The sequence below is a fragment of the Athene cunicularia genome (assembly GCF_003259725.1).
Source record: "Athene cunicularia isolate RWA chromosome 2 unlocalized genomic scaffold, athCun1 chr2_part1, whole genome shotgun sequence".
Classification (NCBI taxonomy): Eukaryota; Metazoa; Chordata; class Aves; order Strigiformes; family Strigidae; genus Athene; species Athene cunicularia.
The window spans coordinates 88,064,619-88,079,516 of NW_020799095.1; the positions used below are offsets into that span (position 1 = coordinate 88,064,619).

The 14,898-nt window shown below is 35.9% G+C and overlaps 1 protein-coding gene across 1 annotated transcript in view; it reads right to left on the bottom strand.

Annotated features, from left to right (window-relative positions):
* LOC113476231 (dynein heavy chain 5, axonemal-like) overlaps positions 1-14,898 on the bottom strand; it is a 170,286-nt gene that overhangs the window by 106,987 nt on the left and 48,401 nt on the right. The window contains exons 32-41 of the mRNA XM_026841585.1: positions 12,175-12,286; positions 11,748-11,876; positions 10,239-10,438; positions 9,985-10,138; positions 7,318-7,584; positions 6,984-7,112; positions 6,373-6,588; positions 4,623-4,769; positions 2,889-3,061; positions 216-394 (exon numbers count right to left, since the gene is read on the bottom strand). Coding sequence (XP_026697386.1) covers positions 216-394; positions 2,889-3,061; positions 4,623-4,769; positions 6,373-6,588; positions 6,984-7,112; positions 7,318-7,584; positions 9,985-10,138; positions 10,239-10,438; positions 11,748-11,876; positions 12,175-12,286 — 1,706 coding nt within the window. The remainder of the gene's footprint in view (positions 1-215; positions 395-2,888; positions 3,062-4,622; positions 4,770-6,372; positions 6,589-6,983; positions 7,113-7,317; positions 7,585-9,984; positions 10,139-10,238; positions 10,439-11,747; positions 11,877-12,174; positions 12,287-14,898) is intronic.

Sequence of the window (14,898 nt, forward strand, 5' to 3'; positions counted from 1 at the left end):
GAAAAACAAAAACCAAAAACAAAAACCAAAAAACAACTGGGAAGCATGCAGGCAGAAAATAGGAAAGAAAAAAGAGAAGTAATCAAATATCAGGAGTTGATAAGTGTTTGGAAATAAGAGGAAACAGAGACAAAAAACACCTTAACATTGCTCGCTCATTAGTGAAGAGACAAAAATTCCTGACTCTAAAATGAACAAAACAGATTATTTCTTACCTTTATAGATACGCCCAAGTCCTCTGTAGTCCATTTGGTCTGAACAATTGAAAACAACAACATACTTTCCCAGGCATTTGCCCATGTCTTTAGTTGTTTCTGTTTTCCCTGTCCCTGCAGGTCCTGCTGGTGCACCACCCATACTCATGCCCAAGGCCTGTGCCAAAGTGATGTAACACCTAAAGACAGAACAGAGAGTTATATTAATCTTTTTCTACTAATAAGTACTTGAAGTCCATTAATGTAACCACAGCAGTTGTATTATACAGAGCTGGGGAAGGGGGCAGAAAAGGGTGTGCTTCTGTGTGGCAAGTCCTCATCACCCCTTTTGCACACTGAAGCTGAGTAGTACCGCCTTTGCTCCACGTGCAGAAAAGCATGCATCCATCACAGCAATGACTGCAACAGCCCAGGAAATGCACAGGCCAAGTCTAAATGCTGAATACTAAAATACTGTAGCATTGTGATTTTCTCACATGACTCACATGCCCTCCCTCCATGGAGTCATTCTGCAGCACCCAGACAAACTAGGTTTCTGCATTTTTCCCATCCTCCTATGCCCCACAGCACACAAAATAAGCTCTCTGATCTGCCCAATAAGAAGGCACAGAGACTGGAAACAGCTCTCACTCTTGCCATTTCTCTATCAGCATGCCAAAACCAGAGCAGTGCTGCCAGTCACAGGTCTCAGTTCCAGGAGGAGAATGGACAAGAGGAAACATTGTAATGGGCAATGCAGAAAGAAGAGGAGAGATGCATGAATCCTAGGACCATCTTCTGCTTCAACTTCCATCCTGGGTTGACATCCTCAGTTTTAAGTCTCAGCATCCCCAGATGGTGTGTGGACTACTGAAGGGTGTAGAAAGACTATTGTTCTAACCTACAATGCTCCAAAATTCCAGCAAGCTCATTTCAACCCTGTGAAACTCACTAGCTTTATGATATATCTGGAGAGAGAAAACCTAAATGACACCAGCTAGTATTACTTCCTATAAAATAATACAGTACTCATTCTAATATAATAGCAGTACTAATGCTTTATCACCTTACTACTCAGTAATCAGTTAACAGGCACTCAGTTAACACTCCTAACAATTCTGCTACTGAAAATGAGACAAACTGTATACAAATGCAAGTCCTAAACAGAACTTAGATTTTATTTTTTATATCTGCCATGGCATGGTCTGTGTCTGACATGATGTTTAGGAGCACTCAATTTCAGTCCCATTATCTTAATGTAATGTACTACAGCCAGTGTGTATTTATCATGTGCCTTGAGAATCTTTCTGAACACAAAATCATTAGCCAAACAGCACTTGACTCCAAGCTGATTAATGGAAAGCAAAGATATCATTACCTGAAAATACTCAGAAGCTCATACAAGTCCATATAGCAATATTAAAATTGAAAAAGCCTATAAGGGGAATAAAATATCGTCTTATGCAACACTGCTTAGATATGTAAGTTTCTCATGCCAATACTAGAAAAGATCTTTGCTTCAAATACTCTCTCAATATATGACAGTGGATAGCCACCAATCCCTGCAGCTCCGTTTGGCTTTTCTAGGTTTTCCCAAAACCAGATACCTCTTTGATAATGTCACCCTGGGCCAGTTTTCAGTCTGGTGTGACATAGCACCTTGAATCAATCCCTAACCAATTAGGTTGCATTTTAATTCTGTGAACAAATTTTGAATGACAATATTCTTGATACTGTCCCTCCTGGTGGGCAAAAATACTGACTGCATGGTAGTGCTGCCATACCCACTAATCGACTGCATGTTTACTGCTGCAAACAGATCTCTATCTAGCCTAGGAATAGCAGAGTACATAACAGAATTTGAAAGATGTGTGTTACATATTAAAAGCCAAGTATCCAAACATAGGGGTTTGGCTCTTAACTAGCTCACTGGCCATAATTTTGGTTCAGAAATCGGCAAAAGTCTGAAATTTCACTAGTAAATAAAATCTAGTAGCACAGAGAGTGCAAAGACAATTCCAACACTAATTCAATGGCCTGGAGTCATTCTTCACACAACAAATGATTGAACAAGTTCTGGCATAGCAAATACATCTGCCTCTTGCCTACCTGAAGCACTACCAAGTACTTTAGGAAAATTTGTATCTAATGGAGTTTGTGCTGTGCTGTATATCTAACACTCCAGCAATAAAAAGTTCTCCTTGTTTTGCCCTCAGAGCTTTTTCGTGTTTGTAGTCCTGTAATTCTCCATAGGCCTTGCTTAAAATCATATTGACGCTAGTTATTCAATGCTATGTCCTGATTTACTGCTTTTTCCTCTAGGGTGACTTCAAATGCAGCACTTGCCGTAATCCCAAATTCTCATGCAACTGCTAGGTTATTGAAAGAAGCAATATATTGGTTTTTAGATCCACTCTGTTTAGGCTGGTGAAGTGTATGGCGTTCAGGTATATTTATCGAGAGCACAAGTAAGTTTTTCAATGCCTACCACAGCACATATAGCTCAAGCAAACACTCAGAATTCAAAACCCCTCCCTAGGGATGTCTGCTTTCACTAGCTGAATATATAAGCACTGGCCTCTGCTGTTTACCAGTGATATTGCAGCATTATAGTGAAACCCAAGAATTCTGGCTTAAATTAAAGGAATTAAGTTTTAGCTCCAGTACCATGGACTGCATTCTTTTTATAAGTACCTGTCAGTTAAGGGAGTTATAACAAGCCTGTCTGTGCACCCTAAGTATTCATTGCAGTAGGTGAACTCTACATCAGTGATTTGGATAATGCATTTATCCAAGTCTTCAAGAAAATAAAATCGAGACTGTTTTTGCCATTCAAAATCAGATGGAGATTTAATATTCATACGGACCTATAATGGAAAAGAAAAATCCTTAATACAGAAATGAAACAGCATAACAAATTAATCTTAAATTATGTACAGAAAAAAAAAAAAATTCCACTATGCATAAATTCAAGAGCTGGAAGAACATGCGCAGAATTTGTCAGGAGTAAAGATATCCAGAATTATCTTCTCAAACCTGTTTATGGCATACTCTGACCATTTAGATCATTTTGATTTTCCCCTGAATTGTGTACAGAGGTTATGAATTGTGTTTTACAGAGATATTGAAGAACAGTGATGGAAAACACTAAGTAACACTACAGTTTACACAGCATGGTATCTTGTGCCATTACTCACAGAAATACTAAATCATGAACAATGTTTGAATATGTCATATGCATGTCTGTGTGTTTATTTGGGCTGTATTTCTCAGTATGAACTTGCCACACACATATTTAGATTTGTGGCATATTAGCAAATTAATAGATCTTGATTCATTATTTTTGATACTTGATCACAAAACCACTGGCCTCTTATGAAATATGAAGTCCTGGTTATCGGCCTTGCAGACATGGTTAAAGGTGAAGAGGAGATTCTGGATTCTCAGCCTCTTCCCTCTACTTTCAATCACAAAGGGATGTGTTTAGAAGGGAATAGAACATTTTGAGAGAAAAGGATAATATTACATGTACCAATTAAGAATCCTTTTCCCAGTTTTGGACTTGCCCCTGATTTTTTTTTTTTCACATACAGACCTTTTAAATTTAACCGATTTTCTGTGAATAAATTTTATGATGACATTAAATTAACTGAAAATGAAATGTCAAATTGAGAAAATAATTATGAAAATAAATCTAAAATTACAGGTCGAGGATAAAATCATACCTATCTTAGAAGCTGACAATTTTCTTTCTAACTTTCAGTATTTTTCATTATGATTTTCTATTCTTCTTTACATGTGCACTTAATTTTTATCTTTCTAACATAAATGTATAAATTAAACAATGCAGTATTGAATTATTGATCTTTGCATCATACAAGCTTTTTGAAAGTTATTTTACTTACATTTTTATAATTATATTTTCATATGCAGCATTCTTATCTAAAGAAAGCCTGATGCAACTCAATTATAAAAAAACTGGTTACTGTTGCTACCCTTTTCAAATATATGGAGCCTCACTGCTTTAACCTTTGAATAACTGCTACCTTAAATCAACACATAAACTAGGCTGGAAATCACATGATAGCAATTCTAAAGGGACTTTTTTCCATATACATTTCAATTAAATAATGTATTAGATTTTCAATTTGAGAGAATAGTTGAACTTTAAAAGTTAAACTCTGGCTCACAGTGAATTTGTGCTTGATGGATGTCACAACAACCATTTTAAAAACTGAAGTCTGAACCTATGAACATACCTGTATATAACTCACCCCTTTCTCTGCATGACATCTATATGAAATTAAACTAAATGTGATATGCTCTATCACGGCACTAATGTCAGAGCTACTGAAAGAGAATAGATCATAATATTTGTTTATAATTTTTTCATTACAGAAAGTCCCTTAAAGGTTTTCAAAAACTTACCAAATCATCAAAGATGTCCTTCTGATGCACATGAATGGTGATTAAAGTTTCATATTTTGTGCGCTCCATTCTTGTCAGATTATGTGTTGTCATGTCAATCAAATCATTTAAAAGTTCCAAAAACTTCTGATTTGTTGTGTGCATTACCTTTTCCACATAGTGAGAACAGCCATATTAATAAAAACATCATTTGTTCTTCCAATATTTAGAATAAAAAATTTAAAAACCACCTGCAAACACACGGACCCATGACATTGGTGATCTGCTTCGTGTTTATGTTTGGAGTGCTAAATTTGGATTTGCAGACTGCACTCCATGAATGCATTCTTAGCCCAACAGAATACAATAAGGTTATATCTAGGTAAACAGGTCATATCATCAGATTTTATTCCAAGACTTTTGCTCCTTCTACACATTACATCTTCATCTGATTGCAACTCTGCATATTTTCAGAACCATCAGTCTCTGGTTTTGGGTATTGCACACCAGCACAAGTAGTATTTACTCTTTGAGGTGAACAGAACCTGGAGACCTATCACATCCTGTAACCAGAGGAGGAGGAAAATGTAGTATAAATTTAGATGCCAATGCTAAAATAATAATTTATTTTGTGGCACCGGATTCTGTTACATAATTCTGCAAAATGCAATACTGACTATACAATACCAACTTATGTAAACAGCATCAGCCTCTGTCAGTAATGGTTCACGACAAACTATAAAGCACTGAGGTTTCAGAAAGGGCAGCTCCTGTTCCAAATGCACGAGAGAAAAATCATACTAGCTTTCTGTAAATATATGCAAAGCTTAAAACTCACAGTTTGCTAAGAAGAAAATGCTAAAAACGCCACAAAACTAATGGAGAACTGAACAACTTCCCCGCCCCCAAATACACAGTTCATCCCCCAAAAATGAAAGTTGTTTTCTAGTTAATGCAAAAGAGTCTTTGCATCTAGTTAGTAGATGAACTGGGGCGGACTAAAAGCAGGTCTATGCCCTTTTTAAACTTTGTACGATGTAGAAAAAATAGTGCTAAGTGATCTTCTCCATAGTCTAGAGTCTTTGTTTTTCATTCAGTATTGAAGTACAGCACGGTACCATTCCCCTGCATTTACTTTTATAGTAGGATGGTGTTATTAGTTCTTAGTCCAATCTCACTGTATATTCTTGATTAATGGTAATTTGCAACTCTTTAGTTCACATTCTCTCCTTTCTCCTTCATAGATTCAGTGTTAGTAATAACACCTTGGTGTTAACAGTATTTTCTCTGTGTGTTTTAGATTAAAACAGCAATTGCTCAAATGGCTTCTGTTCTTTCCCTAAAAAAATTGCTCATCAGCTGAAGAATCTAATACACTCTGTTACAGCAGACCAATGCCCATGAAGCACAGTTATTTAACCAAATTTGGGGACTCATTTCTTTCCAAATTTCATTTTGGGAAGGCAATAGGATAGTATACCTGATATTCCCAAACTGAGAAATTGCCCCTTCTTGAGATGGCTGTGCTGACAGAACAATGGAGAAAACCACAGGATTAGGAACAATTCTAAAGCACATGCTGGTGGATGATGAGGAAGTGTGACCTCTTAACACATTTTGTATCATTCTGTTTTCCTGTTAGTTTATTTGTTATTATGGTTCCTTTACTAGTATTTTGTGCTTTTTCCTGCATGATACTTTGAACTTGTCACAATATGCACTGCTCCAAACAATGCTTTTAATTAATCCCCAAAGATTCATTAAATACTACCTTTTTGTCTGTTTTGGTACTGTTCAGTGCATTCTCTGCATCTCTGGTCCAGATCATTTGAATTCCCAGAAGTCCTATTTGTGCAGGAAACATTGCCTGAAAGTCATACAGCTTAAATCCTGAATCGTTAATGGCCATTGATGCCTGTCTAATGATGGTGTGGATTGTTTTCCTAATCCCATTCAGCAGCTGACCTAACCAGAATTCCACATTGCCCTGAAATAAACAAGAAAGTACTTTTAAAGAATTAGTTTATGAATAATTCACAAGGAGAAAAAGCCCCATGAGACTTGTTTCCCAGTTCTTCACACTCCCATTTCCCTCTTTGTTATTCTCTAAAAGATTCCTCTCATCCTTCTGCTCCACTGCCCTTCTAGAGATATGTGATGGATTTGACACTTCACATCAGCACTGCTGACAAAAACAGGTAAAGTAATTGTTACAGAATGACACAAATGTCCTGTACTTTCTGTCTGTTGCTCTTGCTGTTCACATTGGAAGGTTTTAATTCAGCTAGTCAGATAATGGCATGATATGATTCTGTCGGTCTCTAAAACATAAATCTACTTTAAATCAAGTTATCAAAAAAATGCAATATATACTTCTATTACCTGAGCTAAAACTGGGTCAGTAATATTGACCTGTTCTCCTTCTTGAGACTCAAACAATAAAATCTGGTCGTAGTTTTTTTCATTAAATCCCACTCTGTTAACATTGTCAAACAAATTTAATAAATGTGCCTACAAAAGAATCAGAAAAAAAAAAAAATAAAGCTCCATAAAGTGATCGGATATGGCATTCTTACTTTGCCTTTAAATCCTGTATTAGAAGATTCGATAGTTCTTTCCATAAGTGAAAGAAATTCTCTCAGCTAAGTGAGGAAATCACCCATGGACCTCACTCGCTAATATTGACCATAAGAACATTACTGCCTATTACTCGTACCTGAATAGTGTGGGAATCAGATGCTTGACCAAGAATTTCCAGAAGAGCAGGGTCAGATACAAAAAAAAATCTTGGAAAAATTAAACGTTTTTTTTCCAAATACCCAGTCAGTGATTTCTGACAGATTTCCAATTGTTCCAGCAAATGTGGTAACAGCTGTGCCAAAGTCTCATCTCCAACACAGCACTGCACAATGTTTGATGTTTCATGGGCTCTCTGCATAATTCTCTGCCATGATTTATCAATGTTCTGAAATCTTCTGGCTTCCTGGGGTACATGAAAAACACATTAGCTCTTCCTCATGCTTATAAAATTCTAAAAATTAAAGAATTCCATGAGACAAGGTAACAGTTTAATATTTCCCTTGTTGTTCAAATCTTCTTTGCAGGACTCATGTATGAATATTTATAGGTGATGATCACTGCTTACAGTGACCAGAGTTCAAATTACAAGAGAAAGAGTCCAATAGGAGAATGGTAGAAATGTCTACTTCATGTTGGACATGAAAATTGTCCATATAAAACTATTCCAACACACACCAGAAAACTCAAACAGCATCCTTCTCAGAAATTACAGTCTTCCTAATAGCAACACAATGTCATGCAATGGCTGCTCCACATGTTATGAGGAGTAAGCTGTTAGTAGTAATATTTGACAGATAAATCCAGTATAAATGATCTGAAGCTGCTGCACTTGTATTGTAGGTGAAGGTAAAATATTGTAAGTGAATTCTCAAATACTGGGAGCTGGAGAGTAAATATTTTTCTATACTGGGTATACTGACTTTTAAAACTCTTTCTTCACTTACAACAAATGAAATGTTAATGAGATAATAAATTATCTGAGAGCTAGAAGATATCTCAGTAGACCATCCAAAGCCATTTGCCCGTCACAAGACAGGATCATACCCATGCCACTGTTGAAAAACATGTCTGTCTTGTGTTTAGAGATGCTCAATGCTTGAGATTCAGAAGCCTCTTCAGGCAATCTTTGCTCTGGTGACTGTTTTAATATATATAAGCTTAATGTTTCTTGTGTGTGCAGCAATTACTTCTCATCATATCCATAGATAAAGAGAACACATTGTTTTCTTCCTGTTGAGAGCAATCCTTACTTTTTTTTTAAACTGACCACTTATTCTCTTCAGTTTTTCCTCTCCTTCAAGGCAAACAAGACTAGTTTGTTGAATGTTTTCTTGTGCATCATCCTTCCTGGATAGTTCCTCATTCTTATCACCCTCCTCTACACTATCTCAAATTTATCCGTGTGGGTTTTTTGGCCCAAACCAGGTACAATATTCTAGTTATTGGCTATTGCTGTTTATGTATTCCATTTTTCTTCCTGCATTTTACACACCAGCAATCTAAAACTCATTTTCTGATAGTACTATGAGAGACGATGCCAAAAGCCTATCAAGATACATAGCAACTACTGGGTTTCCTCTATCCACAAAGCTTGTTGCCCACCCTAAAAATAAATTAAATTTGTTTGACAGGTTTTGCTCCTAACAAATGCACACTGACTGTTACTCATATCCTTATTAACTTCCAGATGCTTACAGACATTTGTTGCAGTATTCATCCAGGAATTGCAATTAAGCCCACTCATATATCATTACTCCTCCACCAAGCTGTTCCTTCTCCTCCTCCTTTAAAGATAGTTACCACATTTGCTTTTTACCAGAATACTGGTTCATACTTGTAAAAAAGTAGTTTTAGCAGCTATCAAATGCCTCAGCTGTGCTGCAGCGTTTATTCATCTGCAAAAACTGGGTACTGATTTTCTGATAAGCATTAGCAATATGAACATATCTCATAAACTAAAAAAAAAAAAAAAAAAGTATTGTTATCTTAAATAACCGTTAAGAAAGATTTCCTTAATTTACAAAGATTAGTGTTAGTTTTGGAAATTGTAAGCCTTTAATTATAAAAGATGTGACCTGAAATAAATTCACGTTTAATAATTTCCCAGTAATCGTGGTTTTGTTAAGTGACAGCACTGGTTGATCTAGTGCTACTAAACTGTGGTGTGTTAGAACTATAGGAAAGCCTCTCATTAGGAGACATAACAGAGAGGATGACTTATTCTGGCATTTCTCTCCTGCAAGAAGTCAGATCATTCCTTAACTCTTTAGCAGCTGCTATCATGGAAGGCCATAATTGCCTTTTGAAGAAGCTGTAATAGTTTACGCAGATTAGCACGCATGCAGCTGCCCAAGGCTTGCAGCATCTCTCTGTGGGACAATATTATATTATATTACATAGCGAGTACAGAATTAATACAGAAAACCTGACATTCTACTATTACGTAACTTAGAGACTATAAACATGTACGCACGGGAAGAAAGGGATGTTTTTGCATATACGGCAAAAGTGATAAGCCAGTTTTGTACTGTTAAATAGTTCTGAGCCCTGATTCACTAATATTGCAGACTGACAGGAACATTTGAGCCTGAATTACAAACAATCCTGTTCCTGTCAGTTTGACCAAGTTCTAAGCAATCCAGCCAGCCAGATCTCAGATTGGCAAAGCTGATTCTGAACTGCCTATTGCCCAGCCCACAAAACTTATATACATTATAGGCATTGATGAGTAAACTCCGTGATGTGGTTAATCTCTTGGTACAACATATTGTCATTAACATACTGTTATCATAAATCAACATACCTGAGGTAGTTGTTTCGCAATATCTCCACCAACAAACACAGCTTCAAGGTAAATCCAGAGGTTTTGCACAGTAATCCAGTTTTCAATTATCTCTGCAGTATTGGTCAACTTCTGAACCCACTGTTGTATAGTGGACTTAAATGGTGCATTATACCTGTAGGAACATGAGTTTAAAGGGAAAAGAACCTAATGATCATAGGTACTTTTGGGTTTGATTACATTTACACAATATGTGCATTTATTAAGTTTTGTACCTGTTGCTCATGAGTGACCCCAATATCATGAGGCTGTCTTCCACCAAGGCTATTTTCTCCAATATATCTGATCCTTTCAGGAGCAGCTCTCCTCGAGTTTTGAATTGTCCAAAACTGAAAGCATGAGTACTCCATTCACTGATGACATGTTTCAATTTTGCTTCAATGTCCTTTTCTTTAACAGCACTGATGCAGATATCCTGTGTAAAGCAAAACTAGTAAATTACATTCCTCCAAGGCTCATATAATGCACCCTTCTAAAGACAATTAAAATTCATTGGCTATATCCAGATTTCAGCGCAAATTCTAACTAATGAAAATATACATTGAAACAGCTTAAAAATTATACTCTGTCTTCACTACTACTAGCACCTTAAACTTTTGAAAATTCACTGACGGTAAATCTGCAGGCAAAATTTGCCTCTCTGTACATAATACATAACTTGTACGTAATACATAACTTGAAGTCAAATATACCTACTGAGGGGTTTAAGGAAAATACACATTACCAATCAAAACCAATAAACAATCCAAGAATAGAGCATACGTGGACAACATGACTGCCTGCTACTTCTTGAAGACAGTGAGGACAAGACTGTCATAAAATTGGTTACTGCATCAGGGAGAAAAGGAGTCGCTACTCAGATTGGACCCCAAATTCAGGTTCAGGAGTATATTGGATTCTATCATGGGCTTAAAGTCTTTCCTTGAGTGTAAGGCTGTAACTCTGAACCTTTCACACAGATTAAATTCTTGTCTGAAAATTGGGTACAGCAGAGGTTTGATTCATGTTTTTGCCTTAGGAGTGTTCCTTTGTGGAAGAAGACAAATCAGGTCACTACTCAAGAGAGACCACAGATTAAGCTAAGTAACAACAGAACTGATGTTAGAAACTGTTGGGGTTTTCCTTCTTCGTTTTTAGCTATACTTTGTTCTTGCAAAAGGTAATGAGCATAAAGCTAATATACTTGCTAGATAACTACTGTCCCTAAAATGGAGACAGCAATAGCTTTGTAGCTTATACACATTACATAAGGCTTCTCATCTCTCTGTGCTCTTGTAAAGAGTCACTTCTGAAACACAAAAGAACCTTGTTCTTTAATCCTCCACTTCTACTGTGTTCCAAGGATTTTGAACACTTAACAGGATCAGACTTACATCAACTATTTTTTCCCTCTGCTAAGACTTTTAGAAGGAAGAAAAAAATTATAAGTAGGCAGACCCTAAAGCAGAAGCATGACAGAATCACACTACTCTTAAAACAACAGAATTCCTTCTATGGACGGATTAGTGTAATACCATCTATCCATTTAATCCTTTTCCAGAATAGAAAGGAAATAAACTAACCATCACTACTAATACCAGCTACCAAACTCCATTCTTCTATAGAATTCTCCTACTAAAGCCAAATTTTTTAATGTTACAAAGCTGACTAGAAACGGGATTTCAAAAGCACGGAGCCCCAGATCACAAGTTATTCATTAGAAACAAACAGAAAAGTACATGTACCTCAATATCTTCTTTATATTTTAACAAAGGGGCATCCATTATGTTTTTCAAAGAGAAATTTTCAGAGTCAACATCAAAGTGATGTCCAGTTACTTGTGCAATTCTTTCCCAGTGTCGCGACATCATTGCCTAGAAAAGTCCATAGGAGTTAGGGAAGATTTTTACAAATCGTATTAATTTTAGGACTAGAATGATCACATACTTTTGCACTGCCTCTGATAAACAAATAGGAGAGTCTTGATTTCTATTCCACTGAAAGCACTAATAGTTCTTCTAATCACATTATGAAGTCTTTTGTTTTACTTTTCTGTAACTAAGCTTAAATAGATTTTGCCATAAATATAGCTGCTTTTATCTATAAAAAAGAATTATGGAAAGCATCTTATAATCATACAACATAGTCTTCAAATTATTATGCTGAACATACTTTGTTTGCCATCATTTCAAGCAAAGGACAGCTCTCTGTGAAGTCATCAATTTTTTTCTTTAGGTCTTGAAAAGCTTGCCGTTCCTTCAATGCTTTTGGTAACTTGCGGATTCTTTTAAAAAGCAGAAAAAAAGAAGAAATATTTTATTCTTAATAAGCACAACCCACCATTTAAAGGTACAATATATTCTTATTTTTCAACCAGTGCACCAGTAGACTGTAAATAAAAATCCAGTTGAAAGCCGGCAACATAATACAGCTGACTGCAGGCATGAAGCACTGCTAAAGACAGTAAAAATCACACTAGAATGGTTTGAATTAAAGGAGGTTTCATGTGCAAATCCATGTCTGAACTTAAGCTTTTTCAGTGTCATTTTTTATTAAAAATTTGAAAATGCACCCGATCTTGTAAAGGATTAAACAACATATATTTTTTCAAGCAAAATAAAGTATATCCTAAACAAAAACTGACCTGCTTGCAAACAGAAAAATAGTTCTGTTTCAACCAAACAACTCCTGTTTTATACCTAGTTTCTATGAAAGATATTTAAAGAAAAATCTTCTTTTATGCACAATTTCAAGATTAAAAAAAAATCTTAAATGAAGAACCTCTTGTACTGTGAATTGTCACAGCTCCACTTGCTTCTAAGAAGTCATGCCAGTTTTCATCTGCCAAACCCATGGACCAGTCAAAGACTGACAGCAGTTCTCCTACAGCTCAATGACAGAAACAAAAAGCCACATAAAGCCAATCCGTACTGAAAAATTCCTTCAAATGAATTCTCCATTTTTCACAGCTTAAAGTCAGACAGATCTGTCACACAATGCTGGAGCATGTGTGAATTCTTCACTGCTTGCTGGTAAGAGGTAGATGAACATATGCATACTGTCATGGCACTAAAATAACCACTGTAGTCTTTCATCTTGAATCCAGCAATAGATAGTATTAAATGTGCTAGAGAAAAGCATTGCAGAATGGAAAATTATACTCTGCTATCTATCAATAAGTCTTTAAGAAGCAGTTTCTAACTACTGCTATGCTGAGGCACAAGTAACATTCTTACAAACTTTGTCTTAGGCTTGCAATTGGAAACAGGATCTCTTAGCTTGATAATGAAATCTGATTGGGTTTTTTTTATACAGATACCTTTTTTCTATGTCTTGGTCTCAGTAATATCTTCTAACAGCAAGTTCCATGAGTTACACACTATGTTATAAAACTACTCAACTGATTAGGTTTAAATTTCCTTCTTAAATTTAATGGACATCCTTTTTACACTATATTACAGTAAAACGTAAAAGGAAATTTCTCTCTAGTTGCTATTATAGACTTCCATAATGCTCTCTGCCACATGCGTTTTCTCTAAATATTTATCCTTTTAATTTCCTTTTAAACTTATTTATTTTCACCTACAGTTATTTTTGTGATTCTTCTTTTCATGAATATAGGTTTTCTATTATATTACTATTTTTAAAAGGGGTAGCAAAAAAGAACATTACAGAAAAAAACTATACATAACTTCACAATTACACTAAATCTCTAACTGCATCTCCAGTATCCCTGCTCCTTTCATAACAGCATACCATCTTAGTTATTTTTGTGGATACTCTCCTGTACACTGTTTAAATTTCTCCAGCTTTAAAAAGAATAGCTTGATGCAATAAGGCTAGCAAGCCTGCCAAAGGAAGGATAGTACTGGGTTATGTTTCTATTACAAAAAAATATTTACTGCCTATTGGTGCAAGATGACCATCAAATATAGCTCTACACTTGAGAGGGAAAAAAATGTCACGTGTGAAGTAAAAAGAGAAACATAACTTTCAAAACTGTTCCCACACAATGGCTTCCTTCAGAGTTCCAGAAGGAAGCCTGAACAGAGTCCTACCAACCTGTAAGATATAATTAACTATAGAAAAAATGATGATGCAAATTCCAGAATTCTACTGAAATGAGATCAAGACTCATAGATATCGTCTAAATGCAAAGTATATATATTTCACATATATTAATTTTTACTATTATTATTAAAATAAACATGAGGGGTTTTTTTCAAATTGATTACTAGAAGACAGTTAGCTCAGTTTTTCCAGAAAAAGAAGAAAATCTCCACCCCACTCCTTCAGTGTGTACAGAATGGACCGTGCTAAAATGGTGACAGTCGAAATACCGTATGACTGAAAAACCTGAGCACAAATAACTTCTCCTGTGGTTTTCAAAGATCGGGGATGAGATGAAAAACACAGATTTGATCTCAGTCTCTTGAATAATACCAAAATGTAAGTGAAGTCTATCTCAGGCCACATCGCAGAACCCAAAATCAAACACTGCTCAGAACTACTGCTGAAGCAGAGAGTCACATACACTGGCTGTTCCAGAAGAACAGCTGTGCAGAAGAGAAAGCTCTTTACACTGAGTATGAACTTGTCTTGACAGACTCACTGACAAAGTGATCAGAGCCACTGTGTAAAGATGTGAACAAAATGCTTGTATAAAAATAATAAAAGAAGAAAGAAAATAGAGAGACAGTTGACATCTTTTTTTTTCCAATAGATATGCACAGGATAAAAATATTGCACATTTATTTTCAAACTTTTGCATGTAATTTTGTTCTTATTCGTATTCTGTAATTCCCATGGAGAGTAAAACACAGACTGGTACAGATAACTACTGTAAAGGAATGGACACACAGCGTACTTAAGACCTGCATACAGACCGTCCACTTT